Here is a 26042-nt window from a genome sequence, read left to right as displayed (position 1 = left end):
GGCGGAGAGCTGGCGCCTGGGGAAGCTCTGATCCTTGTCAGTGCTGGTGCTTCCATCCCCTCCTGCACCACCGTCCCAGGATGGATTTAGCTGCTCTCCCTGTGTGCTGAACCAGGCTTAAGCACCAAGTTCAGATCCTGATTTCTTGGAAAGCGTGCAGGGCTTGGGAAATTCTGCAACGTGCTCAGGGTTTAAAGGCCAGCTCAGGATCGGCAAGCGACGAAGGGGTTTAGTAGAGGAGGAGAGGTAAAACCATGAGTAACGAGGCACAAATAAAACATAAAAGCTCTGGCAGAACATCTGGTGAAGGTTTCTGTGGCAGGACACCGCTTTGACTTGGGAGTAATCTCACATATTTCTTAACGTAGAGATAGAACTGATAAAATACCAAGACACATACTGTGTGCTAGAGGCCTGCAGCAGAGCTGAGCTGCCCTGTGCATCCAGGGCTGGGGAGCAGAGACCTTCCAGGGGTTATTAAACCCTTTCAATCCCATCTTTGCTTCTCAGGTAACGTGAGCACTACCCCAGTCAGAAGCACAACGCCAGCAGGCAGCAATGTGGAGAGAACGGTGCTTTGCTGGCCTGGTTGGGATGCCCAAACCCTGATTTCCCTGTGGCATGGGGTGACTGTCTGGGTAGAGTCTGGGATCACCAACAGGATTTTGTGCCCATTAAATAACTAATTATTTGAGATTGTTCTCTTTCTTTGTGCAATATCCTCAAAGAAAGCCTTACACAGGCTCCCCCCTGCTTCTTTCTTCTGAGGTTGGGGGGTATTTTCAAGTACAAAGTTAATCTTCAGATCAAGTTATGCACATGTGAAGAGAAGAATGAGGGGGAGTTCTCGTTAATACTTAAAAGTATTTGAAAGTCAAGAGGATGGGGAGACACTGTTTTCTGTTTTCCAGTGATAGGACAAGGAGTAATGGACAAAAGTTGGAGTACAAACAGTTCCACTTAAGGAAAAACTTCTTTACTGCGTGGGTGAGGGAGCCCTGGCCCAGGCTGCCCAGGGAGGGTGCGGAGACTCCTTCTCAGGAGGTTTCCAAACCCATCTGGACACGTTCCTGTGTGACTTGATCTAGGTGGGACCTGCTTTGGCAGGGGGTTGGACTGGGTGATCTCTAAAGGTCCTTTCCAGCCCCATCCATTCTGTGCTTCTGTGAAACATGGCCTGAGCAGCTCAGAGCCGTGGTGGCAGCAGCCTCCTCTGTTGCAGGCACATGGTCCTCTCGGCTGCCCCTGGCACTGACAGTGGCCAGACCACCCGTTAACCAGCACCAGAGTGACCCTACTTGCCATTTTCCCCTGTAGTTGGGGCAGGAGTGCAGTAGGGGAGCCCCATGCTCTGATCCCCTCGGAGCCACTGACTTGATGTGGCTGCAGCACCAGTGCAGTGCCTGCAGCCTCTCTGAGCTTTGGTTTCTCCAGCTATACAAAGGGAAACGGCGAGAGAACAATATTTAACTGCTAGATAGAGGGGCTGCGAGGCCTAACTATGTAACAGCTGAAAAGTCTTCCATATGGCAATGTGCAATAAATGAGGAGCAGCGTTCCTCTCCTGCTCCCTCTCCAGATTCTTGTGGCAGAGCGGGAACGAATCTGAGTTTGCAGGATCCCACATCTATGTTCAGTCCTGCAGATCATTTAAGCGGAGAGGAGGGTAGCGAGAAACACTTCTGAGTGCTTTGATCAGCTCTGCTAACGGTTTGCTACGTAGACAAATTGCTGCTTGTGACTGAAAAAAGGGCCGCGTTTGGGTTCGTAACTCTAGCCATGTGTCCGCCTGCACGGTGCCCACAACCTTTCCTTACCTTTGATGCTTTTTTCCATCCTTTTTCGTGTGTATTGTTGGCTTTTTTCTTAAAAAATGATATAAATCCTTTCTGAAGTTCTGGTGTAAGTAGGTCTTTTATCATTTTATGAAACACAGAGCCCACTTGGGACAATCTCTGTTGTTACTAACGAAAATCGTTATGACAGTGCGGCTCCTTAAAAGTCTGAACATAAGATCAGGTCCTTCATTGCCTTATGCTTCGAAAACTTCTAGTTGTTTTATAAAGGCAGCCATTGTTGATGGAGAACAACTGACCCAGGAACATGTAGAAGCCTTTCAGTAACGCCACTGGTCACTCTGGGTTGTACTTCCAAGTGGAAAAGCAGAGATAATCCGCTGTAATCTGAAATGACTTGTTTCTTGTGTGGTGCGTGCAGCCGGTGAACTGCTCAGCACCGTGTGAGCCGTTAAAACCTTACTCTCTTCATTTATTCCATCAAATATTTCTCCAGTCCCATTCTGACACCAATGAAATTTCCAAACGGAGGGCCCCCTCTCATCACTTTGCCCTGTGGAACACAGAGAAAATGTCAGAAATTAACCTTAAACCCACTTCCCTGTCCGGTTCTGAAGTGAATCCTGAATCAAGCCCGTGGGACGTTCAGGCCTATAGCCTAGGCCAGCAGAATCCCTGCCTTTGGGCTGGTGACCCTGATGCCACCTGCAGTCATTATAGGGGGTGTTTGCAGTGCCAGAGCAATGGGGAGAAGCCACTGTAGTCTTGCTAACCTCAGAGCTTCAAATACCATGAGTCAGCCACCCTCAGAAAAAGAAATCACGGCATTTCACAAATAGTAAAGGTTCGATTGGTTTTATTAGCCTTTGGGGTTTGCTGCCTCAGAGTTCCCATTTCCCACCTCTCCTCCACGTTTATCAGAGTTGGAAGCTCAGCCTTCAATATACAAACTCTGAGGTCATCCCATAATCAAAGACTACAGCAGCACTGACTTTCCCATCAAAATCCCATCAAACACTCGTGCTGAAGGGTGAAAAATGGTGCAAACTGGCACTGGTGCCTTTGTGCAAGAAGAAATCCCGGCCCATGCGGTTTAAGCTTCTCTCTTGGCTTTTCGCAAGCAGTGCCATCAGAAATAAATCTACTGGCAGAGGGATATTTTGTTTAAAATAGATTAACTGTGCAGTGGTTTTCTGTGGTTTGTTCTGGCTTTTTCTCTGTGCAAGGCAAGTTTTATGGACGGTGATGGGTAAGTCAGAGTACCTGGTGCCTCCCTCCCTGTCCCTGGGACCCAGGCCTGCTCATACTGTAGCTGAGGGGTTGTACTCAGCCCAATCATGTTAAAATTGGCTTATCTAGAAGGGAAATGTTGGGTGCTGGTTTGGTTTTCAATAGCTAGTTTTAACCTAAGCCTTTATTATGTTATTAGCTTCATGTGCTACCTAGTAAATGCAGTCTCCATAGCGTTTGAGGTAAAAGGAGAAGGAGTTTGATGTTTTAGAGATCAAACTAGGGGGATGTTTGCAGAGATGTTCTGTGGTTTCTCCTGGCAATCTCAGATTCTTTTGCCATATTCCTGGCTTCCAACCTCAGTCACAGCCCCCACTTTGGCCGTTAGTTCGTGTTTGGCAGCGCAAGAGCAGACGCACGTGCAATTAGGTCACTGCTGAAAGGACAGTTTGCTTAAACCCTGCTCTGGATGTAGCAGACGTGTCTCTCACGTGTTTGATATGTATAAACATACAAGAATTCTGTGGAATTGGCACTCACAGCATCACAGAATTAAGGGCTGGAAGGGACCTGGGAAGCTCATCCAGTGCGGTCCCCTGCCAGAGCAGCACCACCTAGAGCAGGGCACACAGGGACTCATCCAGCTGGGGTTGGGATGGCTCCAGAGAAGGAGACTCCACAGCCCATCTGGGCAGCCCCTGCCAGTGCTCCCTCACCTCAACAGGGAAGAAATTCTTCCTTGTGTTGCTTTGGAACCTCTTCTATTCCAGCTTGTCCCCGTTGCCCCTTGTCCTGTCATTGGCCATCACTGAGCACAGCCTGGCTCCAGCCTCCTCACACCCACCCTTGATGGATCTGTAACATGAATGAAGTCACCCCTCAGTCTCTTCTCCAAGCTGCAGAGCCCCAGCTCCCTCAGCCTTTCATCACAAGGGAGATGCTCCACTCCCTTCAGGATCTTGGTGTCCCTGTGCTGAACTCTCCAGCAGCTCCCTGTCCTCCTGGAACCCAGGAGTAGCTGGCCCACCATTTCAATTTAGAAAAAAAACTTGCAAGGACACTTTCTGTGAAGTTGTTTCGAAATGTAGCAAGGTCCTAGGTACTGTCATGATGATTCATGCACGGAGAACTCCTACAGACAAGGACTGTGACACAGGCACAGCCCTGGCTGTCTGTGGGAAGGACCAGCCATCAGGGCAGCCCCATGAGCTTAAAACATCTGGTGGAGAGTTTGTCCCCTTAATGAGAAAGAGAGGAGGTAGTTCAGTGCTAGGGAAAACACTTGCTTCCTCCTGGCAGGCAACCTTAGAAACAAGGTGTAGGATTACTGGGTTGATTAGGATTGCCATCAGTAGGTTGCCTATAATATTAAAGCAGATGTATCCACATTTGGCTGTTTCAAAGTAGCTTTTTGGAGACTGTGGCTTTTAGGATCTGATTTATTCATATAGCATCTGTATAATTAGATATTTATACTGTGTTCAGTCTATGGTGCACAAGTATCTGAGTATGAACTTCTTCCTGGGGAGAGAGGAGAGAATATTAATGTGCAAAAACACAGAGGAAAAAAAAAATACCGTTACTTTGAGTTGAAATAGTCACCAACGAGACAGTTCTAAACCACATCATCTAGAGTCCAGCAGGTTAATCCCTAACCCAACTTGGGGTCCTCCAAAACCAAGACCAGAAAAGGGCCATGGCATGTGCTGCTGAAAAAGGTATCTAACCCCTGTGTCTGTGTAAGGCAAATATGCTGCAGCTTGGTTCGATGTTTGTTCCCTGGGGTCAGCGGCGCTGGGGACTGCTCCTGGCTGAGCTCAGATGCTCCCAGCGCATCCCTTTGCAGGTGCTTCAGATCTGAAGAAGCCTTTAGTTCACCTCTGGCATGTCCTAAACCAGCACTGTCCTTGGGGAGCAGAGTTAAGCTCTGATTCTCCTTTTGTTCTTAACTGTGAGAAGGGAAAAGGCGTGAGGCGGGGCTCGTGTTGGTGGGGCCTCGGAGCTGAGGTCCTGGTCACTCAGCTGGGGCAGGTCAGCACAGCTGGGGGGAAATCTTCACATCTGGGCATTCAGAGCCACTTCTCCACCCACAACGGGTACAGTTTAATAACTACACTCAAGGATTTGTGTAAGAAGGATGAGATTATCCAAGTGACCCAGACTTAGAGGGATAGCGGCTATTTTAGTCGTCTTACTTGATATTTTAGCATTATCCGTTTCAATTTGTGTCTGCAAGCTTGTCGTCCAGCAGATAGCTTTTCCTTTCTTTGCTCCTCTGCTGAGGACCTCGGTGACTGTAGTGTCAGGATCAGACTGCTGTCTCTTCCTTCCATCATCCTTTCGCTGTGGCTTTCTCGAAGGTTTGGTAGCAGACACAAAAGCGCAGTGGAGCCAGATGACAGGGCATCATCCCTTGCAGCAACCCTGCTTGATTGAGGAGGGTGCTCAGCAGCTCACAGGATGAGGCCCTTTCCAAATTCTCTATCTTGAAGATCTTGCAGGAAAACCCATTCCCTGCTCCCCTCCTGGAGCAGGAGAGATGATCTGCTGTGGGAGCTGCAGAACTCACCTTTCTGTGCTTCTTGGATTTCCCAAATGCTTCCTCACCCTCTTCCGGAGTTTGGTGTTGATGGTGTTTGATGCAAGAGAATGGAGGAGAGAATGGAAGCAAGTCTATACATATAATCTCAAAGCATTGAAGTTACGTGTCAGAAGTCACAGCACTGGTTATTTCTAGGCTGCCCTGCACGGTTTCCTTGCCCACTCCCCAGCTAGCCGTAGCTTGCCTGTGTGGCTGAGCCAGGGTGACCTGCAGTGCAAGGGAGCATAGAACAGGAGGGCTGTGAAAGGAAATATTAACTTAGGTAACTCTGAAGTAACTGGATTCTGACAACATGACCTTGTGTCCTGGCATCCTACACTTGCTGTGTCACGCCACAGAGGTGACATATTGACCTGAATTTGTCCCTGCTTGTGTTGTGTTAAGGGAACGCACTGACACCATAAGCACTTGGGTAAGTTACACCCGATCAACCTTTGTGCTCTTTATCAGTGACCTAGAAAATGCTGAGAGAACGGTGCCTAGAGTAGAAAGTGCTGAAATAAAGGCTTTAAACTGAAAGAGAGTAGATTTAGATGAGATGTAAGGCAGAAGTTCCCTGTGAGAGGGGTGAGGCCCTGGCACAGAGAGGCCGTGGCTGCCCCATCCCTTGCCGCATCCAAGGGCAGGCTGGATGGGGCTTGGAGCAACCTGGGCTGGTGGAAGGTGTCCCTGCCCGTGGCAGGGGGTTGGAACAAGATGAACTTTCAGGGCCGTTCCAACTCAAACCAGTGATTTTATGAAACTGAGGAAATGATGCATTATTGGAGCTTTTTAAGCGTCTCTTAAGTTTTATGTATCTCTAAGTCCCCTGCCCTTGGTGGCATTCCCCCTGGGTACAGAATAACACCAGAAACAAGGGTGCAAATGCTCATCCTTGACCCCTTACACAAAAACCCCTTTTGGCCCATGGAGACAATTCCCTGGTTAGACAGAACCGCGGGGGAACCGCTCCTGCTCGCTGGAGGAGGCCGGTGCGGTGCCCAGTAGCCGCGCGGGCCGGTGGGACACGTTGTCCCCGCATGGCTGTTCCCCGCCTGCGCCTCGGCGTCTCCGCGCTGCCAACCCCTCATTAAGAGGAAGGATGTAATTGCAGCGTTGCCGGCACCACTCTGTGGCAAGGGCTGGAAGATGCCGGCGCTGCCTGGTGCCCGTCAGCGGGTGGGTGCGTGGGGGGAGCAGCTCGGCAGCGCAGATGCAGGCGCGGGGGTCTGCGGGGGGTCCCGCGCAGCTGCACCTGCAGCGTCTCCTCCAGCCTCACACCGGCACGGCCGGAGCTCAGCACATCCTCGCCGTTGTCGGTGCCGAGCCCCGGCAGGAGCTGGGCTCTCCAGCAGCCCTCGGGAGCGGCAGAACGCGGCGCAGAGCAACCGCTTCCGCGTGCCTGGGCGAAAATCCCCAACGTGGCTGTGTCGCAGCCAGCTGCTGATTCACAGGGCGCTGCATTTGGAGATTAAAACACCAGCAAAGGTGTAATTTCTTTAAGAAAGGCTGCTTCTCGTCAGATAACTCGCCGTATGTGTTCAGCAGTTTGCTGTTTCCATCGGTGCGTTCCTTTTAGCACAGGCCGCGCATCCCTGGCCGTGCCAGCAGCAGACCCGGACACCGCGGGGGCTGCTGCCAGGGCTGAGGGCTGAGGCAGCACTGCCTCCTGTCATTTCCAAGCCCTACGTGTGGTCAGTGTCTCTCCAGTCATACAAATGTTGTGTGAGAAAGACACACGGGGGTTTTTTTTGCGGGGTGGGGGGAAATGAAAGAGGAAAACCATCCGGGATGAGACAGGTTCCTGAGCGAGGCAGGGAGAGACACTAAAGTTACCTCCATGTGCGTGTCGTATGCACATACGATACGGTAAAGCAATTCGTTTCTATTGTCATGTGTTGAGAATTACGTGACAGTTACGGGCTCACTCCCTGCAAACCACACCGTCTCCGTATCAAGTCATGTACGACCCCGTTCCTACCGAAGCCTTGAAAGCACTAATAGCGGCACGGTCCAGGTTCAGTTGGACCGTTCCCCACTCCGAGGTCTCACCCCACCACGCTGAAATCGTCTGCAGTCATTTTCAGGACACATTGGTCACGATTCAGGGCTTGCTGGGTCTCTCCTTCTCCGTGGAGCTACAGACGTCGACAGGAGAAATTTTGAGAGTCATCTAGTGTCAGGGGAAAAAAAAGCAAGCTCGTTCTGCTGGAGTTAGGGGCTTGTTTCCGTAGCAGGAAAGCAATTAAGCCGGATGATTTAAAGGTCCATCCGATCTGATTTTGTGGTAAAATTCGTACTAAAATGTAATGCTAGCTGTATAACTTTGTGTGGAGCTGTGAAACTGCAGCTTTTATTAAGAGAGGAAAGGCCGTGCTTTGCAGTTGGCAGGAGGGAAGAACTTCATTGCTTAGGTGTGTGTACGAAAAAACCCCGGAAGGGCTTTTTTTAATAAACGATCAAAGCACGTTGATATTTCTTTTTCACCTCAGGAGCGTTCGTATCTACATCTGTAGGAAGTTAGCTTTCTGCAGCAGGTTGGCTGGGGCGCTACGTGCTCTGAGCCCCGGGGACGGGGGGAGGCTGAGCAGCCTTTCCTCTCCCTTTCTGACGCAGCATTTTGTGGCACGTTGACCTGTAGTCGTCGGGATTTTTGGCCCTTATGTATTATACGCCGAGGGTGGTTTAAAGGTTACAAATGTGATCTTGTCAGATTGACAACTAACTGTTCTAATGAGGGAAAAATCCTCAAAGCATGAAATTTGAATGAAATGTGTGATTATAATTCAAGTACTGTTTACCCGAACCTCTGGGGACCTCCCGAATAAACGCAGAACAAGTGAGTTAGATAAACCTCTGCTCCTTCTTCCCTCCTGCTTCCACACACACACACACCCCCCGACACACACACCCCTCTCCCGTGCTCGCCCCCCGCCTGCGCCCCGGCCCCGTGGATCCGGGCGGAAAGTATGAGAAGGAAACTTTTGCCGTCGCCCAAGCCGACAGCTCGGCATTGACATCGCCATCTCTTTGTCGTTGATTAATACTGTATGGGGTGTGTGACCGCGCCGAGGAGTTGAGGAAATAGGGGCTTTGAATTATTAAAGTGGAGCCCGCAGCCCGGCTGTATGCTCGGGTGGCATTTGCTTCGCCATATGCAAATGATTTAGTTTCATTTGGGATCCATTCCCAGGGGCCCTCCTTTCCTGTGATGCTCTGAATTTGGCAAGCTCAAGTGAGTCCCGATGGGGCGGGGGGGGGTACCGCCTCCCTTCCCCTACCCCCCCAACCCCTCCCCACGCTGTTGGCTGGGGGAGAGGAAGGGGGGGGGGATGTTTTTGGGAGCAGCGCCCGGCGGGACGGGCCGCTGATATTTATTAAACTCCACCAAAAAGCTGGGATGGGTTTTTTTATTGGGGGGGGGGGGATGTGGGGTGGGGGGGTGCTGAGGCTGCGCGGGGCTGCGCGGGCGAGCCGCGGCAGCTGCGCACAATGCTGGGAGCGCGCCAGCAGCACGGACAGATGGCGGAGTTATTAGATGTGCATCATACGATTCCCTTCCTGCCACTCGCTTTTTAATCAAATTAAAACAAAAAAAAAAAAGGGGAAAAAAAAAAAAGGAGGGAGGGAAAAAAAAAAAAAAGAAGGGAGGGGGGAAAAAAAAAGGAGCGGGAGAGGGGGGAGGCAATTAAGCGCATTTGTATTCCGCTCGGTAATGGGCCCGGCTCCGCGGCCCGGCGGGCGGGCGGGCGGCGGGGCGCGCGCCGGGCGGTGCGCGGGCGCGGGGCGGCGCGCGGGCGCGGGGCGGGGGGACGGGCGGAGATGATGGGGTGGGACGGGATGGGATGGGATGGGGATGGGGAGGGGGGTGTGTGGGGGGGCGCGCAGCCTCCGCCCCCGCGCGGCGAATGGTCTCGCCCTGCTTTGCATATTGAGCGCGCCTGGCCCGGCCATATGGGAACATGCGAGTGGAGGAATTGTTGTGAAAAAAGGGAGAGCGAGTTTGAAAGAAAAGTTGCTGGAGCGGGAGCGGCGGGGGCCGGCGGCGGGACCATGTACTGCGCATACACCATCCCCGGCATGGGCGGCAACTCTTTGATGTACTACTATAATGGGAAAGCGGTAAGCTGGCGCGGCAATTAAAGGTGTAATTTGGAGAAGTTTTATGGTGGCGGGGACGAGCATCTTCCGCGCTCAGCCGCGCTCCCGGGGCGGCCGGCGGGCTGGGGCTGGGGCTGTGCCGTTGGAGTCGGGTTCGGGACTGGTGTTTTTCAGCTTTTTTTTGCGCCGTTTCGGGGTTGTTTTAGGGGTGACGGCGTTTTGTTTTGGTTTGTTTTGGGTTGGGTTCGGTTCTTTTTTTCCCCCCGTACGCTAAAAAGTCCGCCCGGACTGAAAAGTTTTGGGTTAAGTCCAAATAGCGCAAAGCCCAAACAATAAAAAAAAGCAAAGCCCAAAAAGCGTCGCGGAACAGGCGCGGAGCCTCCGCGGGTGCGGGCACGGTGCGGGGCTGCAGCCCCGCTCCCACGGCAGCCGTCGGGTAACGGGAAGCGAGGAGAAAGCCCCGTTCCCGTCCGCTTTGTGGGGACTCGCCTGCCACTGACTGACTTGCGTCCTTGTTTATTCTTCTCCCCCCCACACACCCCCTCCCCGCTTCCAACAGAAAAGCTTTATTTAAGAGAAGGGGGGAAGAAAAAAAAGAAGTGTCTGGTATTTTGTGCATAACCCCAGCAGAAGGTTTATACTTGCCATCTGGAGGTTTGGTTTGTGTGGTTTTTTTTTTCCTCTCTGGCTGGGTATTGAGAAGGAAAAGTATTTCAGTAGATTTTAAAATATTTGGGGGGGGGGGTGTGGAAAGGGGGGGAGGGAAGGGAACTGTTGCTGAAGGCAGAGGAGAATAAAATTCGGAGCTGGTGTGAAGGGAGGGCAGGGCAGCGTGGGGGGGAGCGGGTTACACAGACCCCACCGGCCTGGGCTCTGACAACTTTCCCAGCTCTCACACAGGCCAAAGGGGAACGGGGTTGGGGTTTTATCCCAGGCCCAACGCTGATGGAGCAAAGTAAATTCTCCTTTCCCCGTGCTGGATGTGTAGGCATGTGCGCCACGGAGCAAGCGTGCGTCGGTCATGCACCCGGCTCGAATTGTTTCGTAGCGAGAGCCACTCGCATGGATGAACATCTGTTTGAATAACGGAGGTGGTGGGGTTTGGTGGTGGTTTTTTTTTTCTGGTTTGGTGGGGTTTTTTTTAATTTCAAACATGCTTCTGGTGGAAGAGTTGTGGGCCTGGCCTTTTGTTTTGGGCATTTTGCGAGTTAAGGCGTTGCAAGTGCGGCAGGACGCTTGGTCCGTGGGTAGGAACTGAGGGATTCACGCAGGAGGAAACAATTGGAGTTTAAAACTATAAAAAAAGGGGGAAAAAAAAGAGATAACGCTGGTATATTTACTGCAGGGCTTTTCTTTTTTAAAAAATACACCAAAAAGCCCGATTAAAAATAAGTGAGTTACTCCCATTCCGGAGCTGTGAGGGCTACAGCTAAAGCCTCCCTCGCATTCCCATGCATGGCAGGGCCAGCGAGCGGAAAAAGTTCCCAAACGCTGCTCCTCATCCTCTGTAAGTAATAAAACGCCAGCAACAGCAGCCTGTAAGCAGGGAGCAGCCATGCACGGCGCTTGCACGGCGTCAGGGCTACGGCAGACAATTTTCAACACTTGCACCAACTTCACTGGGTTTTCCTTAAGGCCGGGGAGGGGAGTGGGGGGAACACGAGCTGGAGTGTTTGGTAAGTGGTGTGGAGGTGGCTGTGGGAGCTGGGGTTTTCCTTTCGTTTTGGGGTTGGGGGTTTTTCCCTCTCATTCTGTTTGTCTGGGTTTTGTTGATTTCTGGGGTGTTTTTTTTAAGTGATTAAGCATAGGAAGCAAAGCGCCCGGCCTGCCTGGTGAGTGGCCCCGCGCTCCGTGCCAGTGGCGACGCTGAGACCGTAACGTCGTCCTGTCGTGCCAGCCGCCTGTCGTACTGACATAAAACTGCACAACATGACATCATTGGGCTAATAAACCCTGCTCGGCCCTGCCAGGCCTTTTCCCCCCGCCAATTCTTTGTGTTTTTCGGAAGATTGGACTTGTGAAAACCAGGATGGTCTGTGGCAGGGGATGTATTTTAGAGGCAGTGTCGGAAGGTGCTGGTGCAAGCCAGCCTGGCCTCCGCCTGTCCCCGTGCCGGGAGAGCACAAAGAGCGAGGCGAGGGTGCCCTGGCAAGCGCTGCCCGCTCCCAGCCCCCGGCCCCGGGGAGGAGACGTCGTCCACACAGCCGCAGCCAGGCAGGGCCTCGCGGGAGCTGGGCGACGAGGCCAACGCCGCAGCCTCCGGGAGAAGGGGGAGAAAGTATCCCCACGTCCACTTGACAAACAGATTTTTGTGTTTTATAGAGCCGGCATTGTTCTGGCCCCGGTTCCGCATTGTGCAGCTCTTGATGTGGTGCCAGGCATCGTGCGGAGATCGGGGGATGCCATGCATTAATTGTTCACAACGCCTCCTCGAAAGGACCCGCGGCTCTTGGGACCGCGCAGCTTTCACCCAGTTGCCGGAGCAGAGCTGCTCCCTCGCGCACAAGTTTCCTTGTGCAGCAGAGGCAAGAGTTCTGAATTCCTCCTTCTTTTTTTCCCTTCCCTTTTTTTTTTTTTCCTTTCCCCCCAGTGACAAGTCAATTACTTGTTTAAATTCAGTTTGAACTCTCTGAACTGCGAGCAGGCAGCGGAAGCAGGTCTTCCCTGGGAATAAACAAAAGAAGAGAGGGGGGGGAAAAAAAAAACCCAGAGAACTGCAAAATCATTCCAAAGCCCTCTCAGTTGAAGTTGCTGTGGGAAGAGGAGTGCAGTTGGGTACGGGAGTCACCAAAATGGCTGGAAAAAGATTCAGCTGCCATCAAGGCGAGATTTGCAGAACGTATTTCCTGCGACTTGCCTTTTAAATTCATTTATTTCATTTTTTGGTTTGGGGTTTTTTTTACCCTCCCCCCCACCATTTCCCTCGCTCGCACGGTGTTTTAGGAGAGCTCGCTCTCTGGGAGAGCACTTTTTTGCCTTTAACTACTTGCTGATGCTCGTTGGTACGAAGTCTTTCGCTTCACGTCTCCCACGAAAAGTGGGTGTTTCGGTTTAGGGAATCTTAAAACAATAGCAAAACTGCCAGGCTCAAATAATAAAGTGTATAGATGAGCTCGTGCTTGGTGCTGTATTATAGTAAACGCTGGGCTCTTGATTCCCTTTTTTTGTTTTGAATTCCCTAAAATATTACAAAGAAGGTGTTTTAGCAAGAGACCCAGAAGTGTGCACTGCTACCCGTGATTGACTGGATGAACACTTGGAATACGTTGGGAGCAGTGAAACAACAAGGGCCATTTTTTTCCCCCCGAGCCTTGCTGCTTGTTCCTCGCAGTACGTGTGACATTTTAGCGTGTGCACGTTACCTGGAAGGGGGTGGATGCAGGATTAGGATTGAAATTTGATTTTTTTTCTCCCAGAATTGCTTATTTCCGACGGCGTCTCGCTGAGGTCTTAATAAAGCGTCATTTGGTCTCAGACGAGGTACGGAGGTGCGTGGAACGATAAAGAGGAAACTACTGCAAATGAGGACGAAACACAAAAGTGGCAAAATTTTCTTTTAATGGTATCTTGAGATCACATCATCAGCTCCCACCACGCGCATGTGTTAAATCATATAGGGAAACCTATAATTATTGTAATTGCTCTTTCTGCTTTATCCTAACAAGCCTCAGCCCATCTCTCAAACTAGTTGTTTTGAAATAGTTATTTGTCAAGTCATCAGATCACAAAAAGTAAATGCTAATGAGTTTTTCCTGTTTACATTCTGTCTGCTATTCTTATTATCGAGCTTTTCAACTCCATAAAGTTCCCAGATGAAGACGAATGCTCCCTGGTATCGTTCCTGCTAACAGGCTAGGCCAAGGAGTGTCATAATTCCATGCACCACGCTTAATAATGACAAGTGCGGAGTTGTGAATGGCACGAGGCTGGCGTGGCTCGGGGGACGGCTCGGTGGGGAAAGTTCTCTTTTTGAGCAGGAGGACGGAGGCATCTCAAAAGCAAAACGAAGGACCCCGGCGCTCGCACCCTCTGGGCTGGACTGGCAGTAATTCGGCGCGATGTTTACGGCCCATCTTTGTTTAAAGGAGTGTCGGCGTGTTGGTCTGGGAGCAGCAGACACGCAGATCAGGGCTTAAAACGTATTTATTAGCCAAAGTTACAAGATGCTTTAAAGTATTTCTCAGCGTAGGGATAGGTTTTTGTAGCAGAGCAAGGGTACGTTTACAACCCCCTTCGCCAAACCGCGTCCGCAGACGGAGTAGCTGGGGCTCTGTGATTCGAAATCCATATGTGCCTGTGTATACGTGTGCGCACAGAAACGCCTGCTGTCCTCAGCGCCGTGAGCAGCAACCAGAAGGCCTCAAAGACTTCACCGGTATTTGGGGAGTTTATGGAAGGGCTGTATCTTTGTGTCATAAATTAATACAGCCTTGTAGGCTCCCTGCTGGTATTTTTGAGTGGTAACCATACACGTAAAACTGTACATACACATAGTTTATATCTACACACACACACACACACACACACACGTTTTGACACAGTCGGTGGGTTTGTGTTGTGCGTTCTGGAGGAGAGGAAGGGCGCTAGAACAAAATTAGTCTGCGTCTTTTGAGTTTGCAGAAATCACTCCAGCACTGGTTGCAAGGGCCAGGACACCATACCATTCAGTTAAAATTTACACTTGGCAGGTCTGATGGCTCTCCTGCCATCGTACGTGATGGAAATGTAAGTGGCCTCGTGCTTGCAAAAGCCGAGTTTTGCTGTAACATTTTAGGAATTATTAAAGCTTAATATTCTTGCGGGACATTAAGTTGGTTCTTAGGTTTAAATATGCTTTGCATATGCTGATCAGAAGTGAACTTCACCTCTTCATCTGTGCCAGTTTGGAAATCGTTGCGGTGGTGGTGGTGTTTTGGGGTTGGTGGGGTGGTTGGTTTTTTTTTTTCCCCCCCTCAAAAAGAAATTATAAATAGCATTTTTATTTTCTCGGGTTATGGATTGATGGTAGGCATGGCAAATGACGTTAGGGTGTTGACATCTTATAATAGTGTGTATTATGAGCTGCTTTTTTGTGGGCAGAGCTGGGGGGTTAACAAAAGATCTGATGGCTGGTGCAGTCTTTAAATACCTTTCCAATTGATCTACAGGAAATTGTGCAGAAGAATTGTTTGTTTCCTGTTTCAGTATAAATCTGGTTTGCATTATACTTGGTTTACTGTAAAATTGCCATGGCACTTTGGAGACATGGGATTTGGTTATTCTGCACAGGGAATTTATTTTGAAAAGTGAGTATTTTAGCCTGTGTTGGCCAGTTTCTGTCTGGTTTTTACGATACTGCGTTGCTAGTGGAATTTTTCGGGGTTTTTTTTTTTTCCCCCCTTGTACTATTGGATTTTTTTTAACCTGCCTTTGAAGTTGTGCAGCCTGTCGGGGCGGTGGGAAGGTGGCTGCAGCACAGTGCCTGCAGCTTGCGGGAAAGGCAGCAGGCAGCTGGCAGAGCGGGATACCAGGGAAGCTCTGCTCAGGCACGGGGTCCCTGCACAGCAGGGCCTTTCCTTTGGGTGGCCTTTTCTTTATTTTTTGGGGGAGGGGTTGGGTTTTTTCGTTGGTTTGCTTATGCGTGTTTTTTTTAAGATGATCTGGTGAGAACTTGTGTGCTTGTTTCTGTGCTTTGCTGCCTGGCTGTCCAGCCCTTCCCCTCCTGCTGCCCTGCAAGGGCATCTTTTAACTCTTCAGGTATTTTTTGTTTTCCAAACAAGCTACTAGATGCGAGCTTAAAACCAGCTTTTCAAATCCACTGCTGCCACATAACTGTATTTCAATACATCATTGCCATCACTCGGTAATAAAAATCACAATGCTGAAAATAACCCCGTGTGCAGCAAGAAGCTGTACTTACCTAACACTGGCTAGTGTCCACTCACTTTTTTCGTATCAAAAATGTTTGTATTGGTTATTGTGTGGCTGGTCAAAAGATCTGCCACCAGAGCGACCTGAGATCGTTCTGTCGGAAACGATCTCTCGCTCTCCTGTGCTCCCTTTGTACGGTGGGGAAATCCTCAGGCTCATTAAAAACTTTCTGGCAGTTTCTCCGTGTTCAGTGGGAGGATGGCATCCACAGGCCTCACCAGATACCTCCAAATATTTAGCAGCCACCTTTGTTCTGGCGTAGCCAGTCAGTATCACCCAAAAACCCAAGCACATAGATTTCACCGGAAGGTGTTTCTCCCCCAAAATTAGGGGCAGGTCTTGCTTTTTTCCACTCTACTGAATTTATGTATCTTGATTTGTAAGTTTTTGGGTTTATTTGGGGAGGGGGAAAGGGTCACATTTGTTTGGGGTTTTTTTTTCCTTCTTCTTGGGTTCTGGGTGAGTGTTTTTGCTTCTCCTGAGAGAGTATTATTACAGTGTCATCAGTAAGTCAAAGGGACTTTTAATGTTAGAAGTTGGCTACGGGAGGAACAGAATCAGACCTTTGGTCTCGGGGGATTTCTCCTTTTGTGCTGTGGGTTGTCTGGTTTCCTAAGGCACAGCTTCAGCTCTTGGATGCTCTCAGCTTTTTCCCAAGCAGAGGTGTCCACGTGAGACACAGTGTGCAGAGCACAAATCTTCCATCTACATTTTAAATTTGCATAGAAATACAAGTGTACTCTGCAGTTTGTCAGGTGCTATTTGGTACTCCAGCTTCGACTTCTTTCCCTATAAGGACTCCAGTTTTGCCTATAAAATCAGTAATACTTAAAAAACAAACGAAAAAACATTCCCTAAAGTTTGAGTAGAGGAAATTTCATACACCTGCAAAGCTTTATTAGGTGTCTGCACAGGAGTGGGACTGGTGTGAGAACTCGTGCTCGAGATCAAATTGTTCTTTAAACCGCATACGACTCTTTTCTGTAATGAAAAGCAGCTGAAGCGAAGAAGAGGGGTTCACAGCCCCCAGACAGGGAGGAACGCAGCTGGCTGCTGCCTGGTTCGAGGGCGATGGCAGCCGCAGCCCGTTGTCCCGTGGTGAGGGCTCGGTGGCGTCCTGGGCACAGGGGCACGGAGCCGGTAATTGGAGGGGCCGCGCGGGGAAGGTTGTATTGCAGCTGCTGCCATTGTGGCCACCCCGGGAATGAAAAGGGGATGGGAACAATCCCGGCCAACGTTTGACTTGGCTTTTTCACCTCTGCAGACGTGAGGGTGAGAAATGCAGCGCAGCAGTCGGCGTGCACCAGCCACAGCCCTGACAAAGGGGATGTCTGCAGTGAGAAAGCAAACCTTCCTGCTTTAAAAATAGCTCTTTGCTCATGAAGCAGCCTTTCAGAATCCCAGCTAAAAGAGTTGATCCAGCGTCTGGTGAACTGTCGTTATTAAATTGTGTTATTAGCCTGTATGTTGGAGTTGTTTTGTTTCGTGTTGTTTTTCCCCTGAAATCCGTGATAGCAGCCGTCGTACCTCCCGGGAGAGGCGGCGTGCAAATAACTCGTCCCTCAAGGACGACCTCGTGGAAAAGGTCTCGTGCGGTGTATTTAGTGACACCCCCTTTTTCTTTTTTTTTTAATAAAAGGAAAAAAAAAAAGGAATAATGCTGAATTACTCAGTGGCTCTCTAATGAATAAAACAAACCAAATTGATGGAACATGCATATTTAAACCCATTCAGTTAAGTACTGACGTGATTAAAATAATCAAATGTATTACTTAAAAAATTAAAAAGGATAAGTTCTGCACCCCATTATTTTATTGACTTTTAAATATAAATTGCAGAAATGTTTACATTCCTAATGGCATTATGAAGGTAAACTGACAAAGCGGAGGGAAAAGTTGATTGCCCAGCAGTGATGATTATTCCTGCACCTGTCCTCGCCGGCGGGTTAGCTGGGGAGCAGCGCGAGGGCTGCTTCCTCGGGTCCCTTTGTGAGCCGTGGAAGGGACCACAAGTGTGTTTAAAGTGCAGGTTTGCCTTCTGCAGTAGCTCATTCTTGCAGTCAAGTGATTAACAAGGCTTTCAGAAATCTTGAAGGGCTTAGGAAAGCAAAAATGCAAATAGAGAGGTGGTACCCTCAGTACTCTGGTACCTGCTGCATGGGGTCCCTGCAAGCAAAAACAAGGCAGATAGAGGTGTTTTTGTGTGTGTTTGCCTGTTACACACAACGAGAGCCCGTGTTTTTCACAGGATTTATCTTACGATCAGCAGAGAGCATTAATCTAGGTGAGAATCCCAGCTAGGTGAGGCTGAAAGTGCTTTAACACAATTGCTCTCAAGTGCTTCCTTTCTGAAACAGGCAGCACACGGGTGCCAGGACATCCTGCCGGGTAAGGAGACGCTCCTGTGCTGGCCCAGGAGCCCCTCGCCAGCAGTGGGGCTGCCCACCTCCCAGGGCTTACCTAATTTTCCTTTCTGTGTTTTAGCTGAATATTTGTTATTGCACTCGGCTCCTTACCGCCTTCCGTTTGATTGTTGGGAATGGGAGTAACGAAATATTCCACTTCAGCTGCTCTTAAGCGCTGCTCTGCCCCCGCGTAAAACAGGTAGAATGTGAGAGCTGAAGAAGAAATGATTAAGCTATCAATGTCTTTTAAGTGGTGGTTGTTTAAGGTGCTTAGACAATTACAGATTTTGAGTTACAGAAGGATTTGAATTCCTGCGTTTTCTGAGCACCTGATAAGTATTGCATCTGCCTTACATCTCCCCCCCCCCCCCGGCTTCCCAGCGAAACGCTTGCATAAATACGTCCTCTGTCGTGCTGTGGCTGTTGGGCTCGGGGTTTCTTTCAGAATCAGTGCTATTTCCAGAACAAAAAAAAATACTCCTCAGCTGTGGCAGAAGGGAAGGAGGGCGGATGTAACCAGACAGCCAAGTATGTTTCTTGCCCTTTAAACCTTGCCCGTGCCTATTGCAGAGGGTAAATCCCTCGCAGCAGCAGTCGTCACGGTGCGGTTCAGCACCGGAGCCTGTTAGGAGGTGCCCGTGTGCTCCCGGTGCCAACCCTGCCGGAGGTTTGGCTGGTGAAAGCGGGGGGATAAGAGCAGATCAGCCATGTTCCCGACTGCTGCAGCACATCCCTGCCTGTGCTTTGGGAACGGGGACAGCTGTGAGACTCCTGAGCGACGGCAGCTGCTGGGATGCAGCACTGATTTTCCTCTTAACACCTGAAAAAGAGACGGGGCAGCACTGGAAACTTAAATAAGGTAGTGTAAGCTGATAGGCAGTGCTTTGGGATGGACATCCCGCTTCCCAGCCGCCACATAATGAGAGGCAACCGTTGCTTGACAGGACAGGGATGGTCAGGAGCCCACGCGCGGTCCCGGGAGCCCTGGCACAGGGTGTGGGGAGGTTTCTGGAGAGCTGCTGACTGGCTGGGTGCTCCTGGGCAAGCGTAGTCACCAAATACAGTACCACTTTTGCTCCCCCCAAACCCCCGCCCCTGTTTGCGACTGCTAACTCATAAATAAAAACATATCTCCAGGATAAAACTTGCTGGTTGCTATTTTTATCAGGAAAACAACAACAACTGGTGTGGCTGTTTCTTTGTTTGACTTCCTAAGTTAGTATTTTTCAAACTGTTCACCATTTCAGAAGTTAAAAACGTGTTACTTTCAGTGGTTCGTTAGAATACAGTGCTCCTGTGCTAATCTGCTTCAGGCAGAGTTTGGATGCAAGGTGGCTGATCCCAGTGCAGGCCCAGGTCGCAGTGTCTGGTAGCTGCCATCCCTTGGGATGATTTGGTTGGGGTTTTTTTTTCCCCCCCTCCTGTTTTTCTCCCCATCCTGCTCTTCCTCACCCTAGCCACACGTGTGAGGGAAGGAGTCCCTTCTGATCCGAAAGGCAGTGGAGGTGTCTGTCCACTGTTGAGCATCTCTGTGGCTGTGGAGAATTCATATTCAGCACGGTGTTAGGAACTGTAGGATAATCGTCTGCTTCAGCATCGAGAGGAAATAAATATCTCCCCCCTCCTCATTCCCGGGGAGCACTGTCTCCCCTGGTTAACGAATCTGCGAGCGCCGTGCCAGCACACATCTGTCTCATGAAGAAGGGCTGTTGATTCTGCCAAAGCCAAGAGAGGGCACCTTGTAGGGGAAAATAAAATTACACATGTATAGACAGCTCTGTACTGATCACTTCTGGCAGAAGCCTGTTTCTGATAATCCCCCTCACTGCCTGAGCCACACACGCAGATCTGTGGAAGTCGGAATGCGAAATAAGTTCTGCTGCTCGGATTGCATGCAGAGATCTGCCGCAATTTTGAGGTTGCAGTTGTAGATCTTCAAAAGATCTAGACTGAGGTCTTTAATTTGGTATGCTATTAACTCATAGGATGGTAATTTGCTTTCAGTGTCTTATTTATAGCCTCAGCTATTTTTCATAACAACTTTTACTGTGCTAAGGGGAGGGGGGGGAAGAAAAAAAAGGGCAGGAAGATCCAGTGAATAAAATCACGCCACGTTAAACCATCCTTTCGTGTCCTGTAGCTCTGTATTTGATCTGAGAGGAAATCACAGCATTTTCAGGTTTATGGGACAGAACCCTTCACCCAGGGGAGCGGCCTGTTGGGGGCTGGCAGGGGTGCAGGTTCATGGTCCACGCAAGCCCCAACCTTGGGTCCAGCATGATAAACACAGCCTTTACATGTTGTATTTAAAAGCATTTTACAAGCACTTTCAACCACTTCCTAATGAAAAATACTTTGGGGAAGTTCAAGAAAATGTCATACAGAAGAGTCGATGGTGGCAGTTGGGCTGCTGGCTGGGTCATCCACGTTTCTGGATTGCCTTTAATATGTGTTAAAATATGTGTCTGTGGACTTGAGCTGTTCAGGACATCTTGATATCCATCTCTGATGTCTGGCCTTCTGTCCTGGTCACCCAGTGCAATTCTGTAAGGTACTGGGGGTTTACATCCAGCTGTCATCTGCAGAAAAGGGGGATTTTGATTTCAGATTCTTGTTGGTTGCGGGGGGATAATCTCCAGTCAGATGCAGACCAGATTCCAGTAAGCACATACACCCATGCAGTGGCTTCAGTGGAAATATTCATGTGCTTAACTCTGTGCATATGAAAACTCCCAGCTGGAGGAGATCCCAGGACTCTTGCTTGCTACAAAAAAAACCCAAGAGAAAGGAACTGTAAATTAGGGCCTTTCGTTGTGCGTTTGCAGTTGCCAGTGCACAGGTGGGAGTGCTTTCAGGTTGGAAGTTTTGACAATTTCTACCTTCAGTGCTTCCTTCAGAAGGGTGGGAAGGTTTGAGGATTTGGTTCCCTTCCAGTTCCATTAACCCTTTGGGGACCACTGGTGATGGGCCGCAGCCCTTGTGCCATTTGCAAGAGCCCTCCAGAGGGAGAGGCAAATGTCAGCCGGCATCACAGGGGCTTCTTGTGCTGTGGCAAGCGGTGCTTCTGAGTGCATCAGTGGGGATTTAGCTCTTCAACTCGTGTGAGCAGGCACAGACTCCCCAGGCTCAGCCCTGTGGCCTGTGCCTCCGCTCCCGGGGCACGATCCCAAGTCAGCTCTACCTGATGCCAGCAAATCGCAGTCACAGGGCACAGAGGGCTTTTGAGCCCTGCTCTGGAGTGGTAGGCATCTCTTTTTTCTTCTCCTGAATGTATGAGGCGTTCTACTGCTTATTTTTACAGGTGATCCACAGGAGGAATTCTGGAGTTACTTTAATTCTGTCTGATAGCCCTGAGGAAGCAGCCCCATCGCGTTTTTCAGCCTCGGTTTTAAAATCGGGCCTAACAGTTGTACTCCTGCAACAACTGCAGGTCCCTGGCATTGCCCACTCTTCTTTGTGTCTGAGCAAAGCAGTGTACACCCCAGGGGAAGCTGTAAAGATTTATTCCAGTGCTGATGCCACAACAGAGATGTCCCTCGGTCTGATGACGCCCATTTGCTAATAGGCAGGGAGTAATTGGTTTTCTGAGTAGCTCCTTTCCACTTGTGGCAGAGACACATTTTTTGAAATATTGCTGTGTCAGAGGACAAAGTCTGGTTCATAACCGTATTTACTTTGAGATAGTGATTACGACAGCTAATGACTGCTTTATTAGAAGAGGAATACCTTTGGCTTGGCCTGTGGCCCTCGACTAACAAGCTAATCTTTCAGTGCTACTGGCAGCCATGTATTCAAACGCCTCTTGTAATTTTTTTGTTAGGATACTCATATTTGCATAAATGCATTTGTTTTGTTTGTTTGGGTTTGCTTTTTTTTTAAATTGTGGTTTATACCTATCTTGTGTATCAGCTCCAGTGAGTGCAGAGTCTTTTCAGACACTCTTTTTCTCGGTGAGACTGGGCACTGGGAGATAACGGTGTCGCAAACTGGCAGATGCTTTATCCTGGAGCTCGTGATGGTGTGCACAAACCATCTTTTTCTTTTTTTCTCCCTTGCAGTAATTATGGTGTTAAGAGGCATTTGTGTTGTGTGCTCTCTTTCAGCTTGCACCACGTTTGGTTCCTGTTATGCAAATACCGCTTTAAACTTAGAAATGCCAATTTGCATTAATATTTTGGTTTCATATAGCTAGCTATTGCATTGCAAAAAAACAAGTGCATTTTAATGAGCATTTGGCAGAATGTTAAAAAAAGGTATGGTACTCATTAAATCCTATTCTATGAAATGCAGTAGTTTCTTGCCAAAAATTATTAGGATAACATATAATGCAAGTTAAAGCCACAAGTGTAGCCCTCATCAAAGAGTGCTGCGACACCACAGAGCTGCAAAGCCATGGTGCTGTTTACTGCATCATGCAAACTTCCCTCCCTCAGAAACAGGAATGTTGGGGACTTTCAGCATTTCTCAGAAGCCATTTGCCTGTCCCTGTGCCATCTCTCAGGCTTTCGCTGCCTAACCTTCCTGCTCTAAGCGAGCTCATGTTGGCTACTCATCGATTCGCCTAATTTATCTGATCCTGCAGACTTTTACAAGTCATAAACGCTGAACTGAAAAGCGGTATTTCATTCCCTAGTGCGTTTCAGGGCCTGAATTTGCCGCTGACTTTCCGTTAGGCGTAGGTTTCCTTTGGCACCCATGAGCAGAGTCACACGTGAATCAGCGGCTTTGTCACGGCGAGGCAGGACCCTGCAGGTCAGTGGAGCTGCTCGGGCCACTCTCAGGGTGCTCAGGGGGCACCTTTTTATAGAGTTACTTCTGATTTGTGAAAGTTAGGTACATAGGTGTGTGTATAAATACACACACACAGACGTCAGTGTCTGTTGGTGTGGCCTGTGCTGGTGCAGCTCTCCCTGGCACACAGCACCAAGTCAGCCCAGAGTTCTCTGCGTTCTCTGCCCCTCGGTCACTTATTCCTTTGGGCAGGAAAATGCCTCTGCCTGGGAGACAGCCTCACCCAGCACAGGGAGGAATGTGCACTGGGCAAGCTCACCCTCCTCCAACACTTCTTTTCTCTTTAAAAAAATGCTTTGGCATATTAATATTGGAAAAGCTTCCAAGGCTGATACTCGAGAAGCTGCTTTTCTGTAAGCTGGCTGAAGGAAGGCCAGGACAGGGTTAAATGAATTCTTTTCTTCATTACCCAGAAGTGATATAGACTTTTCTTTGACTAATGTAGCTTAATTAGTGGTCAATTAAAACCGAACATTGTTGAATTGAAGTTCTTTGATCAAAATCCTTGGCATGGTCTCCCTTTCTTTAACTAGCCACCATCTTGAATTCATTTGGAATCAGTAGTGTAAACAAGTTTAAAACTGGTTCTTTTATAAGAAGTCAGCAGGCTTGTATAGCTGTGGTTTCTTTCTTTTTCCTTTTTTTTCCTAACTTCTGTAGGCGGCAATTCAAAGCAGTGTTAAATGAAAACAGTGCTACACCCTGAAAAGTGCATTTTTATTAAAAAAATAAGAATAAAGTCGCATTAATTAATCAGGATTCGGTGGCCCCTCCTCGTCCCATTTCTCGTCGTGATCTGTTATTTTCTCTCCAGTGGATAATTCCATTGTTACATGAAATATATCTTGTTTCATAATTGGGCAGCAGTTGTTCGCAGGGTGTTCAGGGACTCCGTAGTTGACAAGCAGGCAAACAAGGAAACAAAATTGGCAGAAGGAGAAACGTGGTTTAAAACCAGTACAGGCCCTTAGATTTAATTAGAGAAGTGCAACTTTTAACTTCTGTTTCTGTTGAACAGCGGTAACTTAAGAAAAGGCTTCATGCATCGCTGGTGAATTTTGCCCGAAGGGTTATTTTAAGAATTAAATTTTAGAAGGTTTCTGGTAAGCGGATGCTGGGCTGAAGGAGGGCACAGTTCAGATTTGGGTTACGTTTTTATTGCTTGCCTAAGAGCTCAATCGTTTCAGCAACAAGCTTTTGAACCAAAGGTAAAGAAGAAAATGCACAGTCATCGCTAAAAAGCTTTATGAGAAGCTGTCAGGGCTGATGGTGGGTAAAGCAGGCTTTAAAACGAGGTTGAGTTTTTGATCAGCAGAGTTCTCTTTCTCACACAGAAGGAGGGGGCTGAGATTTTCACTAGCTTGACTTTGAATGCGGTTATGTGAGCTACGATTGTCGTATTTTTGTAATACCTTATTAATGTGATTTATCAACCAAGCTCTGAAAGGAAACTGGGGTGAGGGGGCTGGGTTTTGTGTTGCTGGGTCCTTTTTTAGGTTTTTCAGTGGTTGGGTAGAGTTTCCTATCCGTATCCTGACTGGCTCCATCCTTATGCTCTCAGGCTGCCTGGGGCTGTCCGAGTCAACTGGAGCCCTTTGCTTTGAGTCGCCTCCCCCCGATTTTGGTGTGTTTGAGTATGTGACACTATTCACGCTTGTAAGGCTCGATTCTCCAGGCTGTGCCTGGGCTGTTTTGTGTGCCTAATTTGTGTGCACAATTACGGTGATTGCATAGCCCGGCTGTGTACAAAGGATTATGGAGCAGCGGCGCGGCAGAGTCGTGGGCACAAGTGCTTCATTTACATGCAGTCATGGTAATGGGGAAAACACAACTCGGAGCGTGTTTGAAAATCAGACCCCGAGAGTACCCTTCATTCAAAGTGCTTTTTAAACACTAGCAAACTAAACTTCTCAAATACAGCTGTGTGCAGCTCGGGCTGTGAACTGGTGGAGCTTCTCAGCAGTTCATGGGGGTTTTTTTTCCTTTCCGATTTGAACCCGCCCGTCTTTGCGTGACAGAGTTTGAGTTTGAGTCAGACCCGTCCGAGCCCAAATCTGTGTGTCAGCCTGCCGAATTTCCCATGCTCGCCTTTAAAAGCCTGCAGGTTCACACAGTCCTGATACTCTTGATATGAATCGAGTTCACTAATAGCCTCTCCCCTCCCCAGCATGAGATGAGCTGCAAAAGAAGCGCTGCCCGGGCAGCGGAAAGCTCGCAGGCTGCTTTTCCAGTGCATCTCTGAGAAATTAGGTTCAAGTAGTTCAAACTTCTGATGCATTTCTTCAAGTCCTGGTACAGATGGCATGGGCTTGGGCAGAGCATAAATCTTTGTTGCCCGGTCCAGCGCTCGCTTGCAGCTGAGCAAGAGCCTCCAAACATCCCCTTGCCACCTTCTCCTCCAGCCTAATGCGTTTTCCCTGTATTTGCGATCGAAATACTTCACAACGTTAAATCTCCCGCTGGAAATCATAATAAAGAAGTTTAAACAAATGACTTGCATATTTCCTAACTGCTTCTGCCTTGCTCTGGGCTTTAATTGTAGGAGGGACCAGGAGGAAATTGCTCTGCGGCGGTGACATGAACAGATTTCTTTCTTTCTTTGAATGATGGCCTTTTCAACTTTTAATCCCTTTCATCAGAAACTGGGTGAAAATCATAGTCCTAAACAATAATTAAAATAAAATTTCCATCTCTTGACAGAGAGAGAAATTGTTTATAGTAAATGTGCCTTTCAGCCTTCCCTCATGCCTTCTCCCAAAAGGGCTGATTAGGATGTAATAATTGGGGATGATAGCAGGAGGAAGACGACAATTCCATTTAATTAAAGATAATTTATTTTACTTTAACTTGGTGATGTCCCACATGAATAAGAGTAGATTTAGCAGATAGATTTATTAATGGGTACTGACATCTCTGCTGACATAAAAAGCAAACATTTTCTTTCCTCATTGTTTTTATTGTGTCTCGGCACCTGAAACCGCTGTCACCCCACTTCCCGCCGCTCCCGGAGATGAGGCCGTTTCCGCAGGGGGCACAGCTCGTGATCCGGTACCCGAGGTGGGGCTGAGGCGCTGGGCTCGCGTCAGCACACAGCCTCTTCCTAAAACTCCAACCGCAGGAAGGTGGAATCCGGTCTGGGCTCGTTTCTGCTTGACACTGAGACCTTCATTTCCGCCTCAGGTGGTTGGGCATCCAGTTACCTTGGAGTGGCCTGGTTCAGCCAGAGTAC

The 26042-nt window shown here is 49.0% G+C and overlaps 1 protein-coding gene across 15 annotated transcripts in view; it reads left to right on the top strand.

Moving 5' to 3' along the window:
- TCF4 (transcription factor 4) overlaps positions 1–26042 on the top strand; it is a 244056-nt gene that overhangs the window by 163319 nt on the left and 54695 nt on the right. Inside the window, exon 1 of one of the 15 annotated variants that reach the window (XM_062017209.1) lies at positions 9509–9729. The exons of 11 other annotated variants lie outside the window; for them this stretch is intronic. In XM_062017209.1, coding sequence (XP_061873193.1) covers positions 9562–9729 — 168 coding nt within the window. In that variant the 5' untranslated portion in view covers positions 9509–9561. Of the gene's footprint in view, positions 1–9508; positions 9730–26042 lie in introns of those variants that run through there. 3 more of the 15 variants (XM_062017207.1, XM_062017210.1, XM_062017206.1) reach the window with 3 other exon arrangements.

The sequence above is a fragment of the Colius striatus genome, chromosome Z (assembly GCF_028858725.1).
Source record: "Colius striatus isolate bColStr4 chromosome Z, bColStr4.1.hap1, whole genome shotgun sequence".
NCBI lineage: Eukaryota > Metazoa > Chordata > Aves > Coliiformes > Coliidae > Colius > Colius striatus.
This window is presented reverse-complemented; position numbering and strand designations above follow the sequence as displayed.